This window comes from Lissotriton vulgaris, chromosome 5 (genome assembly GCF_964263255.1).
Source record: "Lissotriton vulgaris chromosome 5, aLisVul1.2, whole genome shotgun sequence".
Classification (NCBI taxonomy): domain Eukaryota; kingdom Metazoa; phylum Chordata; class Amphibia; order Caudata; family Salamandridae; genus Lissotriton; species Lissotriton vulgaris.
The window spans coordinates 517,418,224-517,431,900 of record NC_141693.1 but is presented as its reverse complement, the minus strand read 5'-3'; the positions used below and the strand labels follow the sequence as shown (position 1 = coordinate 517,431,900).

Genomic DNA, 13,677 nt, shown 5'->3' with positions numbered 1-13,677 from the left:
TCAGTATCCAGAGTTTATCTCTATTAACATTATCAAATGCCGCTGCTAGGTCCATGAATCCCATATACATGGTCCCTTCCTCCGTCTTAGTGTATTTAGCGGCGAGAAGGTATAGATTGAGACATTGGTCACTAGTTGACCTGCCTGTTCGGAACCCGTACTGAGTGTCCACCAGGGTATTATGGGTGTCCGTCCATTCTATTAGGCGGTTCAAAATGGCCCTCCCAAGTACTTTAGCAGAGACATCAATCAGCGAGATTTGTCTGTAACACTGTGGGTTGTCCCTACAACCTTTCTTGTAAATAGGGACAATCACTGCAGTTGACCAAGAACGCGGGAGGCCAGATTTAATTGCCGCATTCAGTACTCTAGTCACAATTGGTGCCCATAGATCAGTATTACTAAGGAATAGGTCTGGGGGGGTGCCATCCGGGCCTGGAGCTTTGTTACGCGTCAACCCTGTAATTGCTTTTAATACTTCCTCCAGGGAAAATTCTAATGCTTCTGGTCTAGGTCCCGCCCAGGTTCCATTCCCGAAAACTACTACCTCCTGCTGGTTATACAGAGATTTAAAATGGTTAATCCATTGATCAGGTAATATGTTGGTGCTGATAACTGGGGCGCTTGAGTCTTGGTAGCAGGGTCTATTAATAATTCTCCAAAACTGGGCATAGTCCCTATTTTCTCCTGCCTCTCTAAGGTCTGCCCAAACTTCCTTTTGGAGGGCGCTCTTTCTTCTCTTTACCTGTATTTTATAGTTCTGTCTGTATCGGGCAATTTCAATCTTGTTTCTCGGGACCTTTTTTAAACTCTGCTTTAGATCTCTTAGAGCCCTTGAGCAGTCAGTGTCAACCCATCTTGAGGAAGATGATTGCTTAGCAGGCCTCTTAGTTGTCAATAACCTTTCTATTATTTTAGTTAGGGATTCAAAAGCCATGACCACTCCTCTACCCTCTATTGTGGGATCTAAACAGGTCTCTATATGCCCTTTCCCTTCACCCACTAACTTGGTATAAAACTCTTGCGGGTTGATCATTGTCCACCTTATACGTCTCCCTTGGTCCGTTGGATGGATTTCGGAGACACCCCCTAGGTTTTCCCCCGGTAGATCTTTGTAATTAATTTCCAGGGAAAGGGGGTTGTGGTCGCTGAAGGGGCTCCACTCTGTTCTTGGTCTAATAATCTGGTCTTTGGAGTGAGCAGAGATCATTATAAAGTCTATTATAGTCCCACAGCCTCTCCCTTTAAATGTGGGTATGGGTGTCTCCCCTGTTTTCAGTTCAACTAAGTCCATAATATGGGTAAGCGTAAAATTATCTAGGAGCTTCATCAACATTGTGCCCTCTTTATTATGTGCGAAATGGGGACCCTTTTCTAAACGGCAGGTGGCCCAGTCAGCAGAGATGGGAAACAACCAGGGGCAAAGGTGACAATTGAAATCCCCCATCAGCAGGACAGTTGGCTCAGGGCCCTTCGTCCTTAGATCTATTTCCTCATTTATCCTGCACTCAAGCTCTAGTAGTATAGGAAAATTCCCATCAACTGGGCCCGAGTTATAAAAATTTAGGAAAAGTAGTCTCTGCCCCTGTCCCTGGAGTGATACTGCTTGTAATGTGTCTGAAGCCCAGTCTGCCTGTGACCAGGTGCCCTTTAAGTCTAAATCTACATATATCGCTAAGCCTCCTTTTGCTCTCCCAGAATTTTCTCTTGGGCGGGTCTAAAGAAACATTTATAACCCTCCAATTGACAGAGGTCAGAGTCTCGCGCCCATGTTTCTTGGAGAGCTATAACATGAAAGCCCCTTATGTATTCCTTCCACTCCTTGTTGTTAAATTTAGCTCCCAGGCCTGCTATGTTCCAGGATAACACAGTCAGTCCAGCCCTATTCTCTTTCCTGCTCACTGCGCTAAATTCATTTATTTTATCCTCACCCACTACTGTTGGCTCTATGGTATTTTCAGTCTCCTCCTCATGTGAAGTTGGTTCTTCTAACCTCAAAACTTGTTCGTTCCCGTCTCTCAGGCAACTACCCTCTCTTTCCGGACATGGGCATTCACTGGTAGCTGAGAGTGTTGCGGTATTATTTTCTGTTAGAATGAGTCAATCATTATCTTCAAGCGACTGCAGGGGGGCAAATCTATTTCTCCACTGAGAGTAATCTCGTGGAGGTAGGAACTGGTCATGGAAGCCTGCGGGTCTTGGTCTTTGTATGCGTTGAGGTCTTCCCGGGTTCCACCCTCCATCCTGGGCACCATTAGTGTCCCAACTCCTCGGATAAAAATACCTGAGTGGGAGTGCACAAATTGTGCTAGTTTGGTTCCTGTTCAAATTCTTCAGGATGTACTCAACCAGCCCAGTGTCTCTAAAATTTGCCACTATGGAGTCTCCTCTTACATCTTTTTTACTCCCGCCAAGCCAATTCACTCTTCTTACGTGCACTATCTCACCTCTGTCCCCCTTATTTAAGGGTCTATGTATATTCAACCACTTGGAGATTTTTTCATGTAGTTGGGAGTGTGATTCTCTCTCAGTAGCCCTAATTTCTGGGACCCCTGCAAAGACTATTACAAAAGGGCTGGCCTCTGGGGGGAGTTCTATATGTGGGGCGGCGCTATGTGTGGTGAGGAAAGGGTCAGAGTCCCTGTGGAATGGACCGTAATTCCCATTACTCTGGTAAGAGTCTTCCTGTCTCCATTGCATTAATGGTTGTAAAGGGGCTTTATCTGTGTTTTTAGAACCCGTCTTTTGAGCGTGTCCCCCTCTCTGTTCGTTATTGGGTACCCCTCTTGAATCTTGGGAAATTTTTGGTGCCTCATGGATCTCAGCAATTGTGTGTTGAGTGTGACTAACACAATTGTTAGTTGGCAATGTGTTTTTTCCAACATTATCAATTGTGGCCCCCTCATTTGTGTGACTAGGGCCAGTAGAGGATTTATTAAGCGTGTGCTCTATTACCTTAGTTTGTTTAGACAACTCACACGCAATTTTGTCCACCTTACTTATAATAGGTTTTAGCTGCACAGTTATAAAGGATTCTAGATGTTTTTTAAGATCTCCTAGGACTGCCTCAACCCAACCTGGGGGATTTGTGTCTGTTTGGGTCTTATTTTCTACTAGGATGGCCTCTTGGTTCGTCTTGGAGCGACTGCCTCCTACAAGTGCTTTCCTTTGTCTCTGTGGCCCTTTGGTCTTCCCCTGGCGCTTTGTTTTTCTCTGTTGGGTCAGTTCACTGCGGCCCGATATTTCTATCCCCGGGGATTGTGCGCAGGGGACATCATCAGTTTCATTATTTGGTTGGGTAAGATTCATTATCATAATTGGACTATCGGCAACTGCTGGTTCTCTAGAGGGTGTTAAAGTAATTGCGTTGAGGTTAGGAGAGGAGGATAAACTCCTTTCCATACGTTCTATTTCCCCCGAGACCTTTTTTAGCATTAAATCAAGTGCGGTAGGTTTATTTCCTTTAGTGGAGGCGGGCTCTCTAGATGGCGCTCTGGTGTGTTTGGGGGACTCTCTGTTGTGGGTTTTACTCATTACAGAGCGTGTATTAGGGTGATTAGACATTTTTTAAGCCTGCAGCCTAGTCACTCTTATTACTCCACAGTCAATTCGTTGTGCTATGAATGCTACTTTACCCAGTGACTCCACAAATAGTAAATGAATAAACAAACTAACTTGGGTCCCTGCGGCCCTTCTCACAGCAACAGTGAGTGGAGCTCTAACATGTATAAGTGGGCTACCAGAAACAGTTTGAACAGAACAGAACTTTGGGGAGCAGTACCTAGGTCAATAGTCAATAGTTCCAAGCCAAGGTCGGTGGCACCGCAGCACCAAGGGGGGTGGCCCGTCCCGTCCCTGGTCGTCCCCGGATGGCCACAGACGGCCCGCCCTTGTCCCGGGCTTCTCCCGGGCACGCCCGCGCGCGTCCCGCGGGACGATGAGGTGAGGGGACCTTTAAGCGCCTCCAGGCGCTTCCTGATTACAAGCGCGGCGTCCTTGCCGCAATGAGGCTGCTGGGACTTGTAGTCTTTGAGCACCAAACGACCCCCGGCGGAGCCAAGCCCGGCCAGGAACACCGCAGCAGAGAACAGGGTCGGCGGAGCCAAGCCCGGCCAGGAACACAGAACAGGGGTCGGCGGAGCCAAGCCCGGCCAGGAACACCGCAGCGGAGCCGAGCCCGGCCGCGTGCAGCACCAATTGAAAGTAGATGCCTCCCCCAGGATTCAGTGGTGAGGGGACCTTTAAGCGCCTCCAGGCGCTTCCTGATTACAAGCGCGGCGTCCTTGCCGCAATGAGGCTGCTGGGACTTGTAGTCTTTGAGCACCAAACGGCCCCCGGCGAAGCCAAGCGCGGCCAGGAACACCGCAGCATTGAACAGGGTCGGCGGAGCCAAGCCCGGCCAGGAACACCGCAACAAAGAACAGGGGTCGGCGGAGCCAAGCCCGGCCAGGAACACCGCAGCGGAGCCGAGCCCGGCCGCGTGCAGCACCAATTGAAAGTAGATGCCTCCCCCAGGATTCAGTGGTGAGGGGACCTTTAAGCGCCTCCAGGCGCTTCCTGATTACAAGCGCGGCGTCCTTGCCGCAATGAGGCTGCTGGGACTTGTAGTCTTTGAGCACCAAACGGCCCCCGGCGGAGCCAAGCCCGGCCAGGAACACCGCAGCAGAGAACAGGGTCGGCGGAGCCAAGCCCGGCCAGGAACACCGCAACAAAGAACAGGGGTCGGCGGAGCCAAGCCCGGCCAGGAACACCGCAGCGGAGCCGAGCCCGGCCGCGTGCAGCACCATTTGAAAGAAGATGCCTCCCCCAGGATTCAGTGGTGAGGGGACCTTTAAGCGCCTCCAGGCGCTTCCTGATTACAAGTGCGGCGTCCTTGCCGCAATGAGGCTGCTGGGACTTGTAGTCTTTGAGCACCAAACGGCCCCCGGCGGAGCCAAGCCCGGCCAGGAACACCGCAGCAGAGAACAGGGTCGGCGGAGCCAAGCCCGGCCAGGAACACCGCAACAAAGAACAGGGGTCGGCGGAGCCAAGCCCGGCCAGGAACACCGCAGCGGAGCCGAGCCCGGCCGCGTGCAGCACCAATTGAAAGTAGATGCCTCCCCCATTGACCCACTTTTGGGACAGCCCATCTTTATTCTCGGGCAACAGGTTTACGTGTGCGTTTACTGTTGTGTCTTCCCTGTCATTCGAGACATCTCCGGTAAGCTCTGGCATCTTAGCCAACAACATGTCTATTTTTTGCATTTCAGTGCACGTTTTAACCAAAAACTTTCATGGAAATGCTCTTGGGAAATAATCCAGGCGGGGCTGAAAGGGTGAACGTGAAAAGGGGTTGTCGACAACGTGCTGGGGAAGACAAGGTACCAGATTATCAGAAGTGAAGTACCCTATAGAATCACCTATAAATAAACTCAAGCTGCGTCCTTGTGCCCCCTCGATATGGCCACAGAATGCCTTGATACTTGTTATATCCTTTTGATCACTTTTAATGCACCTTTAGGGACACTCAAGCCTACACTGCACCAGTCCCACTCAGAGGTCAGAGGCAGGTACTTTAATGGGTCGGAGGTGGCACCCATAACCAGGTCCTTTACAGACATCACCACCACGCTGGTCATGCTGCTCGCATGGTCGTGTTAACAGGCGTGCCCTTCCGTCTCCAAACGCCTTACAAAGGAAGTCAGTCAGGGCACTCATGAACAAGGAAAGTAGCTGATGCTGATTCAATTATCACTCCTAGACATGCAGAGTCTGGACTCAGTTTGCCAGTCCTCTAGAAAAATGCAAAGTGTGTAAACAAGGAATACACATTCACTCAGGCATATGCCACAAATACTTTTTGAAGCAAGTTCAATGACTTAAGAAGTAGGAAAGATGTATTGTAAAGTGCCTAAACTGAGAGGCGATCCGGAACCGGAAATCATTCCATAAATCCTTTCCTGTGTGTCCACTGCTTGCCTGACGTGATGTGTTGCAATGCAGCCACTGGCATTCACGAGCAGTAGTAACACCGTCTGCATACAAGGGCTTAGGGTACAACACGCATGAGGATTTTTCAACAGACATGCACCGTCGTGCCACATGGTTGGTGTGCGTTTAGCTGCCAGCAGTGAGCTCACACGTGGCAGTCGATCAGGGAAGGGGCAATGGTCTTGAATTGTGTTAAACAAACCTTGAAAACGTTAACAAACGGTGTAACATCTACTTAAGGCAAAGGAAATGTAAAGTCTGGACCGATAAGAAGCAGCTAGACAAGAGAAAGAAAACAAACAATGACAACTGTGTCAACATATATCTTTAAGTACTTCAACAAAGTAAGCAATGTGTTTATGAAACTATTATTAATATACCGTGAGTGGCAATGCTGCCATAGGGTTAATAAATAAAAGGTCATCAGACCCCCTTTCCTCTTGACTGGATAGAAATGAGCAGCCCCCAGCAAGGGGCAGGTAAGTGTGGAGGGAGTACCTGTCGTCGTATAATGTTTGCTTGCCCACTGTAAGAAGGCGTAGAATATACACGTTTATTCCTAGAAGGAGCTACAGTGTGCATCCTGGTGCTGTACATTGAACTGGGAATAGTTAACCAGTGGAAAGTTGCATCTGTGCTGATTTATTGTAATTGGATTGGTGGATGTGATTTAAGAGAGTGCATGAATTTTGGGTAGCAATACATGTTTAAAGTTTGTATGAAGCTTGCTTTACATTTTTGCACGTACTGCGTATGGAAATTCATATGTTAAGCGATCTTATATTATAAATAAATACATTAATAAATCCAAGTATCGCTACACCGACTACACCAATGATCTCCACACCCCTGTATTTGCATCTACATCACTCTACAACAAAACTAACCCCCGAGATAATCAGCCTTTTAAAGTACAAAACAATACGTTGTGACTGTCACTTATTGGGCTGTATATTACAAAAACAGATTTGTAATTATATGAAAAATATCTCATGATATTTATCCAATCAATATGACATAATTTCAAATCACATTTTACCAATATATTATTACATATTTTTCGTAAAATTACACAGGCACATGTGTTTTTGTAAAACACAGTGCAATAAGTCTGAGCCGCCAAAAATTGTTCGGAGGGGAGTTCGTTTTGTTGTAAGGTATTAAAAAGCCTGTCCTCTTCGACTCGTTTGAGTTTGTAGCAGCGACATACATTTTAATAAATGATAAAATAGGCCGAGGCCTGGACTTACAGTTTACAATATCCCCACCGAGCTGTAGAATTTGTGGAACGGGTATTGTGAGAATTATTGCATCAAACTCTTCCGGGGATCCCGACTTTCTGCAAACTTCCCATTTCCCTTCTCTCAGGTTTATTTGCGTGACGTGATGTTCATAGAAAACAGCAGCGCCTGCTTCAGAAGTGAGAAAAATACTGAAATTTCGAACCGTAAAGACTTGCAAAAAAGCCGAAATCTGAGTTTTTAGTTCAAAATTTCAAAAACCAGTGCTTAATTTTCACAAAAACATATCTAGTCTTCTTCAAAAGCATGCTCTTTTATCACTCAAGCAGAACAGCTAGTACACCTCTCACAATATATTGACTAAATAGATTCATATAAAAAGTAGGCCCATTCATTGTGCTAAAAATGCAGATGGTTCATCCCTAGTATAGAAATGACTGGGACACGCCTTCATCAGAACAAGAGTGTCAACTCCAATACATATTGATGACTTTGTCAGCTATCTTTGTCAGCAATTATTAGACCAGATTCTAAACTAAATTCAAGCAAGAGAGAGAAGAAGGAAGTGTGGATTAAGGTGAGGAAACAGTGGGGTGTGCAAAGTTATAATTTTATTTTCCTACTAACCTTGGTATTTCTCTCCAAATGTTAGAAAATATGCAACCTTTGCATGATTATTGTATCCTCTACAAATATTTTGTATGTATTGTATTGTAATTGCATTTGTTGAAATAACTGTATTCGGTTGTTTGTTTAAATCATCAACGTTTACAAGAATAAGAAAGTTCACCATTTTACAAATAAATACATTTCAGGGACTGAATTTAAAATTTCAATAAAATGACTAAGATAAAAACATACATTAAAAAACCAAAGCTCAGATTGGCAGCCTTCCAGGTAATAGTCACGCCACAAACAGGAGTGTTAGGAAAAAGCTTACATACGGTACACAAATTCATTGTTTCCATTTGCCAACATATCATAATCTAAAAGGGTTTGTTTTCTGAAACTAAAAATCAGTGCAACCTAGGATAAAAACTTCTGTCGAGTAATCCAAAAGGAGAATAAACAAGCATTGGCATAGCCAATAGGTCTCGCCTTTGGGACCATATAAGTGTTTAGCCATGCAACAGTTGATGTTGTTGCACTAAAGATATCGTGCTGGATAACTAAACACTTATAAGGTCCCAAAGGCGAGACCTATTGGCTATGCTAATGCTTGTTTTGCATGTCGGCGTTAAACACCAATCCTCACGGGTCACATACAGAAAGGCAGAAGAGTGCTTGCATTGTGTAATGTTGAGATAACGTGTCCAACATGTGCAAAAAACACAGCTACAACAATGAATCTGCGATGGTAAAGCAAAGAGACAGAATCGCAAAAGAACACATAGCTATATTATAATCACAACTGAAATGCAGAGAGAAAAATGTCAAAAGCAGTGGAAGGGAACAAAATCTTTAGCCACTTCACATAAAGGTGAACACTAAAGGGACCCTCCTGCAAGCACAGATTTTCCCTATTGCTTGCACCGAATGTTGTGGGTAGACGCCGGGGGTGCTTAGAGTGGGAATTAGTGTTGGAAGTAAAAGGTGTACCCTTGACATGTGTGTATATGTACACATGGCACACACTGGCAAGGTCGCCTGTGATCCTACTCTGCCCCTGGTGTGAAAGTGCTATGTGTCTCTGCCCCGGCTGGACCATGCATTCCTTTATTTAGGGCCAGTAACGTCCAATTAGCCTCTAGGACAGTGTCAAGCTGCCCACCGCCTGCTGCCCCAGCCCGGCTTCTGTTCTGTCTTCCTGAGATTAAGCGGGCTCCTTTCCCTACCCATCCACGCTCATGGCCTCTATTCTTAGCCTGCAGACCCATTTCCCTTGGCAGGGATCGTCCAATGCTCTCCAAAGTGCAAATCCACTGGATGAAGCGCCAGGTAACACTGTTTATTTGTGCCGGTGTTTCATTTTACAACCGCATAGGGTCTGTTTGTGGGTGTACATTCCTTAAATCATGTGTAGAAAAATGAAACAGAGACTCGACTGGTATACAACATATGCAATTACATGTATACATGGCAATATCCAGAGGTCATAGACTGAGGAAAAGACGTATTACTTTTTAGATAACTTTTTAGCTAAACACGATCAGTTTAAATGCACATGCAGTTAGTTATACAGTTTTTTTTTTCTTTGAAAAGTAGAGTAAATAATTTTGTTTAATTTACTGTGACACAGCGGCAGCAGGCAGGCTGATAGGTGGATCAACTGGGTGGGGATGCTCGAGGGGGCAATGCGTGTCAGAACGTTGTTAGCGGTGAACGTTGGAGGCACTACCCAAGGTCTGTGGAAGAGGACCGAGAGTAGGGAAGGGGTATGGTAGCTCTGTGGAAGACGCAGGGATTTTACCAATGTGAGTGGATGAGAATGGATTGAGGGGGCGGTGTGGGGGAAGCCTGGAAATGCCACCAGAGTCCAAGAGGGAGAACAAGGCAGCGTGAATAAAACAGCGGTGATGGTAACCGCCAGATGGGGCAGGGTGTTACTAGGGGAGAGCGGCTGGGAAAGCACTGGGTGCGGAACTCTTTGAAAGTTATGTGGAAAGGCTAACGCTCTCTTCGAACAGGATCGCTGACAAAAACACTGACAATGAAAGAACGCAAATCAATGTCAACATGTTCTAGCGTTGAAAAGAACACTGACACTCAAAGAACGCAAATCAATGCCAGCATGTTCTAGCGCTGAAAAGAACACCGACAATGAAAGAACGCAAATCAATGCCAGCATGTTCTAGCGCTGAAAAGAACACCGACAATGAAAGAATGCAAATCAATGCCAGCATGTTCTTGAGCAGATGTTTTCCTTCACAAACAAACATGAGCAGATGTTTTCCTTCACAAACAAGCATGTCATATGCAAAAGCGCAAGGAAAAAGGAGACGGAGAGGGCGGAGCCAGTGAACGGCCGGGACATGTGGGCGAGGAGAGAGGCGCGCTCGTGCTTGGGAGAGCAGTCTGCTAATTTTCAAGCACTGCACTCGTCCTTGTGGCGCGCCCCTGCTCGCTCCCGCAAGGTGGATGCCGCCACAAGCACAAGTGTGTGCTTGAAAATGAGCAGAGCGACGGCTAAAGGCCCTCCTAAGCAACGCATGCGCTCTGCGTAGGCGAGACCTCAAAAAGACTAACAGCAAAGACTATTGGCCCAGGTGTATCTGTTTTTTAAACTCTGTATGCAGTCTTGTATTGCCTAGATCTAAGGTTTAAACAGATCAGTCTTATCCACCTACTGCGTATCAGTTGGTATTTGATACAAAAGAAAAATATTTGTTCTTCTGTCTCTTTTGTTCTAGCGCATGCAGGACATAGGTCTGTTGATACTCCTTACTGGGAAACTTTAGAAGCAGATTGCCATATCTAAATCTAGCATATAAACTTTTGGCAAGTGGTGGTATGATTTGGTCCAGGAAAGGTTCAAATCGTGGGCATGGCTTGGCATTTAAGAATAGCATTGTTAGGTGGCCATTAGATTGTCTAGTAGCATAACACTCGCCCACAACCTCCCAATACCTGAATTTCATTTTTAGTAGGTCTCCACTAGTTGTTTCCTCTGGGTTCTCCCATAAATCCAGAATATTCATTGATTTAAATTAACCTGCGATATGTTTGAACCAATGTAGTTTTTTAGCACCACTGATCATTAATACCTCCCTCATAGAATCACAATAGTCAGAAAGCTGGGAGTCGTCCACATGCGTAAATGTTACAGATGTGGTAGCCATAGTCATCTGGCTAATTATATAAGGTGTCAAGCCAGATCAGTTACCTGTCATAAATGCGGAAGAAGGGGTCACTTGCCCAGGGTCTGTAGAGATCAACAATCCAAAGCCGTACTGGCTATTGAACAGGAACCTCCCCAAGAAGCCAAACTAGTGTTCCAACTGCAAAGTGGCGACAAGGCAATTGATTTCCCGCCTTGTACCATCACCTTGGATAAAAGAGAGGTGATGGTGTTTGCTAATTCGTGCTCACCCTATACCTTGGTGAAAGCTGAGGCATTTACCAAATTGCTTCCCTCATGGCAACAGGGCATGCAGCCTCCTGACATCCATCCAGGGGGTTACAATAGGGACCACATACCCTTGATAGGCATGACAACCATGAACATAGGGTTTAAAGGGAGGAGTACTGTGGGCAAAATCTACATCATGCAGAAGGGATCCAACTTGTTGGGGTGGAAACACCAAAGGGGACTGGGAAGCAAGTTAGACTCCAATAGTCCTGACCAAGTTCTCCTAGTGCCCCCGTCTGTGGGGGGCACAGAGATTTGCAATGACTTCCCCGAGGTCTTTACGGACAATCTAGGACTACTAAAATACTTCCAACACTTCATTAAGCTCAAACATAATGCTAGACCAGTGGCTCACAAGGTCATGCCCATACCACATATGATGCGAACACCCCTCCAAGCCGAATTAGACAAACTCTTGTCACAAGGGGTTATCGAACCCATAGAAAGCTCGCAGTGGTTGGCCCCCATTGTCCTTACGACCAAGGCGTCCAGCAAGGAGATCAGGTTATGAGTGGACCTGAGGGACCTAAACAATAACATATGGGTGGATAGGCATCCCTTGCTACTTATACATGAGGTACTTACTCTACTCAAAGGTGCAAGTTGTTTCACTGTGCTAGACCTCTCATCCGCCTACCATCAGGTAGAGCTACACCCTGACTCCCGCCACTTAACCTCGTTCATAACTCCGCTGGGAGCGTTCCAGTACATTTGAATTTCCTTTTGTTTGGCTTCAGCAGCCGCTGCCTTCCAGAGGATCATGCAACACGTACTTAAGGATCTCCCATGTACCATGTGCTTCCAAGATGATATCCACATTTATGGGAAAGATTTGGAAGAACATGACACCATTGTGAGGAGTGTGTTGGCCAAACTTGGGGCACCAGGCCTGACCCTAAAGAACGACAAGTGTCGGATAGGGGTAGGTTCTGTAGAGTACCTGGGTAATACTATTTCTCAGGATGGAATAAAGCCTAAGGTTGACCTGGCCGAAGCCATTCAGGGGACAGCCGCCCCAGCGGGTGTTGAAGAATTAAAATCATTTTGGGGTTATCTGAGTACTATGCTAAGTTTGTCAGAAATTATGCTAGTATTGTGGAGCCGTTGCAGGCATTACTCAAAACGAGAACCACTTTTGTGTGGAATGAAGATTGTCAATCGGCGTTCATCGCAGTGAAGGAGAGCGTTGCCTCCGCCCCATCGTTGGGCAGATTCGATCCCACCAAACCCACTGTCCTGTGCACTGACGCAAGTAGTAAAGGTTTAGGTGCAAGTCTCACCTAGGTTGTCAACGGCAAGGAACAAGTGGTTGCATGTGTTGCTCGTGCCCTTAAAGGAGCAGAGGTAAATTACTCAGTGGTCGAAAAAGGGCCAGCAAACATTTCCGTTTCTTTCTTTGGGGTATTCCCTTCACTGTGAAGACCGACCACAAACCTCTCGGTTATGCTTTCACAACTAAGGGGTCTGAAAAAACCACAGCAAGGATAGCAAGTTGGATCTTAACACTGGAAGGTTACAATTTGAATGTAAAATATATGCCAGGTTTAGAAAATGTGGTAGCTGATTTCCTTTCTCGCACACCTTCTGATGTTTGTGACTATGCAACCTTAGTTGAAAATGATGAAATGATACTTAAATTGTCTTTAAATTGTCTTCCCTGAGCAAAGAGGAGTGGGAGGAGTGCTTACATAATGATGAGGAAATAAAGGCCCTTTAGCTATTTGTTTGTTGCTGACTTCATAGGGTTTTTAAAATTGTCCCTCACCTTGCACTATAATCGGTATCCACCGCTGCTCGAGCGGGTCCGGGTCTCAGGGTGGGTTGAATCTGTGGCAGACATCTTGGAGTAGGTAGGGTAGGAGTTTGGGCGCCATCTTTTAGCGAGCGCTCTAGTGCGCTGTAGCACAGGTGGGACGCCTATTTAAGGCGAGCTGCTTCAGGGTTCTGCCTGACAAGGAGAAGGAACATCACTGCTCTTAGCGCTTCGCGCTCTCCTCGCTGTATAGCGTTTTAATTCCTTATTTTTCGTTTTAGCTATTTGTTTGTTGCTGACTTCATAGGGTTTTTAAAATTGTCCCTCACCTTGCACTATAATCGGTATCCACCGCTGCTCGAGCGGGTCCGGGTCTCAGGGTGGGTTGAATCTGTGGCAGACATCTTGGAGTGGGGTAGGAGTATGGGCGCCATCTTTTAGCGAGCGCTCTAGTGCGCTGTAGCACAGGTGGGACGCCTATTTAAAGCTCCCTGCCCAGCGCAGCGGGATCGCGCAGCGGGCGTGCCCTCGCGTGGCCGGAGTCGTGCCAGAGTCCTGCCCGTCTGCGCCCGTCCGCGCTAAGGCCGTGCGGGACGCTGCGGGTTGCTGGGCTGTGGCAGTTGTGTCATCACTCTGTGTCGCGA

At 46.6% G+C, this 13,677-nt stretch overlaps 1 protein-coding gene across 4 annotated transcripts in view; it reads right to left on the bottom strand.

Annotated features, from left to right (window-relative positions):
• Window positions 1-13,677, bottom strand: part of RNLS (renalase, FAD dependent amine oxidase) — a 513,712-nt gene that overhangs the window by 357,534 nt on the left and 142,501 nt on the right. For 2 of the 4 annotated variants that reach the window (XM_086921948.1, XM_086921950.1), the window contains one exon: window positions 7,221-7,382. In XM_086921948.1, coding sequence (XP_086778074.1) covers window positions 7,221-7,382 — 162 coding nt within the window. The remainder of the gene's footprint in view (window positions 1-7,220; window positions 7,383-13,677) is intronic. The other 2 variants (XM_086921949.1, XM_086921951.1) reach the window with 1 other exon arrangement.